This window comes from Octopus bimaculoides, chromosome 6, assembly GCF_001194135.2.
Source record: "Octopus bimaculoides isolate UCB-OBI-ISO-001 chromosome 6, ASM119413v2, whole genome shotgun sequence".
Taxonomy (NCBI): Eukaryota; Metazoa; Mollusca; class Cephalopoda; order Octopoda; family Octopodidae; genus Octopus; species Octopus bimaculoides.
Window position 1 is genome coordinate 35,821,243 of NC_068986.1, and position 7,770 is coordinate 35,829,012.

General features: G+C 34.4%; 1 protein-coding gene across 2 annotated transcripts in view; it reads right to left on the minus strand.

Moving 5' to 3' along the window:
* The window catches only part of LOC106870527 (BAI1-associated protein 3), a 1,007,871-nt gene that overhangs the window by 158,704 nt on the left and 841,397 nt on the right, over positions 1–7,770 (minus strand). For both annotated transcript variants that reach the window (XM_052968680.1, XM_052968681.1), the window contains exon 16: positions 6,599–6,723. In XM_052968680.1, coding sequence (XP_052824640.1) covers positions 6,599–6,723 — 125 coding nt within the window. The remainder of the gene's footprint in view (positions 1–6,598; positions 6,724–7,770) is intronic.

Below are 7,770 nucleotides of genomic sequence, written 5' to 3' on the forward strand. Positions count from 1 at the left end.
ATTTAGTATTAAGCTAGATATGTAAGTACGAAGGCTATTTTACAGTTGGCGAATGCTAAGAACGTTTAGAGTTCTCTCCCTTGAGTTTTCGGCCCTAGAATATTAGGTAAATACCAAATATTATTTATCTAGTCGTCATGTATAAAATAAAGTGTATTAATTTTCAATGAAAAAAAAAAAAACCCCAACTACAAATGACCCTTTATATTTAAATCACCTGTTTATGTCATTTCTTGCCTCCTCAAATCTTTTACAAATATTTCTATGAAGAAAAAGTTTACGATAAAAATAACAAACAGAAAGATGGTGGTGCTAAAAACCAGAAATGTTCAGAATCCCTTGCAAGCTCAACCAAGCAATACTGATAACTCTGAATATTTTTCCTAATCAGCGTATCCATTACAGCACTGGTTATTTCTGTCGTTGAAGACATCGGAAATAATTAATCCCACCTTTTAATATTTGTGATGTTAGGAACAACGACTGATTTCTGCTGATGTAGTAATGGCAGTATTGCGTGCTTCCGATTAGAATTGCTTTATCAGCAGAACACTACTTCCAGGACAAGTTATACTGTTCATGTGCTTAACCCTGTCGTTTTTTTTCTTTTTCGTTTCGGCTAACATGCAGATAAATTTTAAATATGAGATAAGTTTAACGCTTCGTTTCCTGCTCTCTGATAAAGTAATTTCTAGATCTTCAGATATACAACATCATCGAGCTGATAGTTTCGTTGCTAAACTGTTCCATGATGTACTCGTAGGTTTCTTGAGTTTTATTTACCCAGAAGCGTTTGGGGAACATGTTTGAAATTTTGAAGTGCGTTTTCTTTCTTGTGCTTGCAATGAGAATACGTTTCCGTCCTCATATTTAAAACGTTCATTGTTTATTTAAAATGTTTGATTTTTCCATGATACAGAGGCCTTAGCTATGATGCTCCAGTTTATGTACATTATCCATTAAAAGAACATACTCCCATAATCCTACGGTGGGTTCCCTAATTGCAAAGATCTATATGCATAACACATATTCATGACATTAGATGATCCACTGGTAAAAAGTATGCATACGATCGTATGAACTTACAAATCCATTGGTAAAGTCTGGCATAAAAAAATCTATGAAATCCATAAACAATTATATGTACAAACTCAAACATGTACAAAAATATGAAGGGATACATACATTTATATATATATATATACGTATGCGTAATGTATGTGCGTTTCCACACACATGTGCACATACACCCATGTATATATAGATGAATATTGACATGCTTGTACCTTCTCGCATAAGATAATTAAAAAATTAATTAATCTATGGTGAACACAATTTCTTGCTAAATTCCAGGTTTAGTCCTCTTATGATCTGTGTCTTTACGTATTAGAAAATCTCGTCCAGTCTAGTGTTTTCTCATGTAACCTTATCCAAAATGGACACTACAAACACTACTACGTGGCATGCTTGGAGATCTCACGAGAGCATTGGTTGCCTTGTTAGTCTACAAATAAAGAATATTTATCTCCCATTGCAGTGATAAGCACTCTTTCCCCCTGTTCTATATTAGCGTCGATTTAGCCAAACTATCAGAGCGATGGGGAGGCACTGCTGACACGAGTATGCAACTGATTGGCGTATCTAGTTTAGTCAAGTGCTCCCAGATTCGCTCATGGGGCGGTAATCTCAGCTGTCAGCGTAAATATATTATGAGCTACACGCAACATTAATGTTAATTCTTATTTACTGCAATATAGATGCTATTCAGCATTCTCAGTCGCAATTAGTGAGGATTAAACTTTACTTTATTTTTTACGATGCCTAGATGCTTATATTAATATATATATATATATATATATATATGTATGATGTAGCTGTACTCTAGTCCCTTTACAAGTGTCTGAAGGTTTGAATTTGCAGTGAATCTTATTTGATGTCAGAGCCATGACCTACTGTACATGATGTTCCCGTTTGTTCGATAGACAGTTTCATTATGTCAACGTAGTTAAAATCTCTCGAAGTTGTATTTGTTTCAGTAAACGTAGAAGAATGGTAAATGAAGTCATGCTTGATGAGATAAAGTCAATAAAAGCCTTATGATGCGTGCACAGTTATTCCAGTTGAGAGCAGAGCATGAACACCAATCAAAACAACTACTGAACTTTATCCACCAGTGTAGCCTGTGTTAACATAGCTGGGTTCATTTTAATACAGAATGTGTTTGATATTAATTATTGTGAGGTAGACAGTCATATAAATGATTTGTATGGGCAAAGAGTAACACTGTGTGTGCAGCTTTATGATAGAAAGTTCTGTGAAAGAATTATTTAGAATTAATTCTTAGAAGTGAGAATATGCAATAGTGAGAGCAGAGAATTCATTGAAAAATATTTGAACATGGGTATCGTATAATTATATTTCCTGAAAATGTATGAACATTGTCTCATTTTTTCATTCTTTGAATGACGAAGCCAGAGACTTGGGAGATACTGACTTCCTCATTCATAATACTCCAATATTTATAACATATTTGTTTTCATCAAGAATTCATTATATTCCGGAAATGTCATTTTAGTAAATGGATAATTGCTTATTTTCATATTAACTTTAAGATATCATTAAATTAGAACCTTTTCTTTGCCTTTTTCTATTTCTGATGGGAGAAAGATTATAAACTTTAGATGAGAGACCCGAATGATTCCAATAGACTGTACTATGCTAAAGTACCTAACACTCATATGGTAGTATTAGACCTGGCAATCAATTAGGTTTGCCACCAAGGAACAAGAACGATATAAACAAGTCTCCAACAAAATTTCACTCACTAAGGCTTTGATCGATGCAAGGCTATGATAGAAGACACCTGCTCAAGTTGTTCTGCAGTGGAATTGAACGCTTAACCACACAGTTGCAAAGCAAACTTCTTAGTCTTACAGCCATGCCTGTGTCTATTCCCTATCTTATAGCCATACTCGATCCTTATTTTCTCTGCAACAGAGGTAAGTCTAAGTCAACTCCAACGAGCAGAAGCAGTTTCTTTATGATCTTATGATCTCTATTTTAATAGAGATATGTAATTACTAGTTATCGGAAAACATGTTTTCCATCTTAATTTTGGCACAAATTCATTTGAAGCTTTCAACAATTTTAGAATTTAAAAACGCCTAATCTGTGAGTAGATTCAAAGATTTGTTTAGATTTTATATATTCTTAATAGACTAACATAAAAATTTGGAGGCCAATAGTAAAAGTATAGAAATTGAGAGAGAGTGAGTAATAGGTTAAAAAAGAGGGAGGAAGTGAGAGAGAGAGAGAGAGAGAGAGAGAGAGAGAGAGAGAGAGAGAGAGGAGGGTAACAAGGAAAAGAGAAGATAGAAAGAAAGGGGAAAGGGGGATGCAGAAAGAAAGCAAAAGAAATCATGTTTTCCACAAGATCTGGCAGAAATATTTCAGTTAGCATCAATAGAACCACTTAGCTGATTGATTTGCTTAGCTAATGTCTGTGGCTAAAGCCATTTAAACTCTCTTGACCTGAAGAAATAAGCAACCTTCCTTCCTCTTCATAAATAAATAAACAAATAAATAAATATAAATCAAAAACAAAAAAAAATCAAAACGAAATGAAACGAACAGAAAAAAAAAATAATAGTTAAAACTATAACAACAGTATAAAGAAAAAAGAAGAAACAAAATACACATTGTTTAGTGATGATGGTTTCAGATCTAAATATAGTCTAGATTCTGACATAAAACTGATGTATTCCTCTTCACTGTTGAATAATAAATATAAAGTAAAATGAAACAAATGGGAAGCAAATATTGCAAGAACAAATAAAAATCACTTCACTTTACTCTATAATCATTTCTATCTTCTGTTTTACAATTCTATTTTCTCCTTCTCCTACCATACATTTTCTTCATCGTCATCGTTTTATTCGTTTATCACCATACGTTTATCTCTTTCTCTTTTTTTTTCTCTTTTTTGCCCACTTACCATCATAATCGGGTTAATATTTATTTTAGCTATGCTTGCATGTGTAGGATTGCATGCTGCATGGAAACCTCTCATTCCATTTTATCGCATCTCTGGTCAGCTTCCGCTTTTTCAGTCCATATTCTTTGAGGTCATCGTTGATTATTAATCAGGTCTCGGTTACCATTGGTCACGCATTTACGTCATTCATTATTACAGAACTGTTTTTTGCTTTCTTTCTTTCGTTCGTTCGTTCATACATTTATTGCTTAGTCACAGCTATAACACAACATTTCAGTGTGTAGCAAGCGATAATTTCTGAATAGCTTTCAGAGAATTAGGCAATAAAAAAAATCGACTAAGAACGATCGTTGCATTGTAACAAATTCAAATTTTCCACTTTGAATTGAAATGTTAAAATTGAAATACATTTCGATTATTTTTATTTTTTAAACTTATTCAATCAAGTCTATGCATTGATTTAATAATGTAATAATTTATGTCTTTCCATTAAAGTGGCCAATTTTAAGGCTGAAAAGTAACTAAAATACGACTGGTATCATGTCCAATACCAAGAAAATTAACATACACCAAATTGTAGTAGGGAGTCTTCAATAATCGCTAAAGTCATTATTGCAAAGAATGGGAGCATGTTACAATTCCAAATTACATCATTTGATACAAGAAATTAGATACTCGGGCATAAAAATCCACGCAGTTAAGAGATACGGTGCTATTTACATGCAGTCGTAGATGTCCAGAATAACTTTGGGACTAGAATAAATAAGTAAATGCTTAACTAGTGTATTCCTCAGTTACGTTATATTCTTTCAATACAATGCAATCAGAGATCATTTACCACTTCGAGTTTATGACAGAAGAACGGCATTTATATCTATAAAGGAACGGTCAAATTGTATGTCAATTAAAATTACCGACAATGGCCTCTCCTAGGATTTTTACAGCAATACATCTACGGCTGAAAATCTTGAACGAACCTTTTCACCCCCTATTACTTACAGAATCACATGCGCCACTTCTCTCTCCCTCTTTCTCTCTCTCTCGCGTGCTTGCTTGCTTGCATATGTACACATATCCATAACATTTACTTATACACACACACTCTCACACATATGTATATATGCATATTCACTAGTGAAGGATTTGTCACATTAACACTAACCCAAGAGATTAATAAGATCATTAGCAATTTCAAATTTCCAAAAGTCTGAAACATATCCTCTAAAAACTCTTCCGGCAAATAAAGTGTAATTGTAATGTATATATATATATAACGTACGTATGCATATATTTAAAGGCGCATAAATGTATGTATACATAAACACATACTCACTCATGTATGTAAATATATAAAAATATGGTGGTACTAAACGTGGGACAGGTAAAATAGAATCTATCTATCTATCTGTGTGTGTGTGCGTGTGTATTTGTATGCATGGAAATATTCAAGTACATATACATGTACACGCAAATGAACATATCTATCGAGTTAATTTTTACGGGGTCGAGAATATGATATAGTAAATTGTGATCTAAATAAACTATTCAGATTTTAGAAGATACGTTAAATAAATGCAAAATGAAAGGTACTGGTATAATACATATAAACAGCGATAATATACTAGGGCTGGCATTGAATATGAAAACTAGCAACAAATCCATGCTGATATCTTTACCGTAGTGGCTACAAAATAGCCAGTTCAAAACGAAGTCTAATTAATCATACTAAGATACTTCTCGCGACGTCAACGAAACGCTTGGTGAGTAAATTGCTAGTGAGTGGACAGATCGAAAATGATTTCAACGATTTCCCAGGGGAGACCTGAACCTTGAAGATCGTCACCGTAATGGACGCCCATCTATCATCGATGACCGTCAATTAAAGACCATCATTGAGAAAGATCCAAGTAAATCCACTGGAGAACTGGCAAATGAATTTCAAGTTAGCGAGAAAACTGTTGAAACCATTTGCATGCGATCGGAAAATTAAAAAAATACATAGATTTGTTAGTGTCATGAGGGAGAGGTTTGCTTCAACAACCACCGGATGCTCTTTCATGGGCATTATTGTTTTGAGTCCTTCGAATCATAGGGCCGGTTATTCGGTTTCTGTGACGTTTAAGTGATCGACATCACAACGTTTCCACTGATTAGGATGTCAATCTGTCACAGAGTTACTCATTTACAGCTGAGTGGACTGGAACCATATGAAATGAAGCGTTTTGCTCAAGAGCACGACGCACGTCCCAGTCTGAGAATCAAGACTACGATCTTGAGATTGTGACATTAATTTAACACCTAGGCCAGGTGGTTTCGCTATCTATTTCAAAGACCTCCCTATATCTTCATATTTCCAATTGTTTAAATGTCGATCAGTATTCGTAGTTTAATCCCAGGTTATTCGTCAATAAACATAATTAAAAAACGATTTTCAGTCTCACAAAACTTACATATTTGCTTGACACTAAATAAATAAATTTTAAATTATTTTAATGTTACAAACATTGTAAATGCAAACACAGGTGTATAATATTTAAAGCGCAAATAACAGAGTTATTATATTATTTAAGATCGTAAAAATAAAATAAACTGGTGTTGACATACCTTAGCATACATTCTAGGGAATGCATTGCATCCTTTTGACTTGGAATGAAAACATCCCTTTGTTTGCGAATGAGGTTTAAGCAGTAATCTATGAATAAGTTGAAGGATTCTATCAGCGATTCTTCCTAGAATGAAGGAAATGAATATAGATATAAACATTATATGACAAACACATATAAAGGCAGAATGTTATAAAAATGCGTACACGTACACAGATTTATAAATGTATGTGCCCAGTTAGTGCTGATTGTTGGAAAAGAGAGTAGTCAATGTCATTGAAGAGATTCTTTTCTTATCTAGGCACAAGGCCCGAAATTTTTGGGGAGGGGCCAGTCGATTAGTTCGACCTCAGTACACAACTGGTACTTAATTTATCGACTCCGAAAGGATGAAAAGCAAAGTCAACCTGGGCGGAATTTGAACTCAGATGGTAAAGATAGACGAAATACCGCTAAGCATTTCGCCTGGCGTACTAACGTTTCTTATTTCTTTACTGCCCACAAGGGGCTAAACATAGATGGAACAAACAAGGACAGACAAAGGGCTTAAGTCGATTACATCGACCCCAGTGCGAAACTGGTACTTATTTAATCGACCCCGAAAGGATGACAGGCAAAGTCGACCTCGGCGGAATTTGAACACAGAACGTAGCGGCAGACGAAATACCGCAAAGCATTTAAGCATTTCGCCCGGCGTGCTAACGTTCTGCCAGCTCGTCGCCTTGAGATTGATAACATATTCAGTCATAACTTGCCTGAAGACTCTGTGCAATCACAAGCAAAACTCTGAGTAGCAGGAGACTGACTCGACCTCCACCCCCCTCCCCACACACACATATATATATGTATGTATATATGTATATGAAACTATGCACTAAAACATGGGTTCAAATTGTTAACAACCCTAATTTTTTTCCTTTGACTAACTCCAGATTTCCTTTTAATTTTTGATAAGATGGATACATGGATACCAGTTATATCTTAAATCACTCAATGTAACAAAAATATTAGACATTCTCTAAAATATATTGTTGTGCCTTTTCGAACTCGATTTACATTTTGAACCATAATTTATTATTTGTATGGACTCTTAACCCCCTTTCAACTATATAAATATACATATACATACATATATATACAGACGCCCCCCCCCACGCCCCCCATATATATATA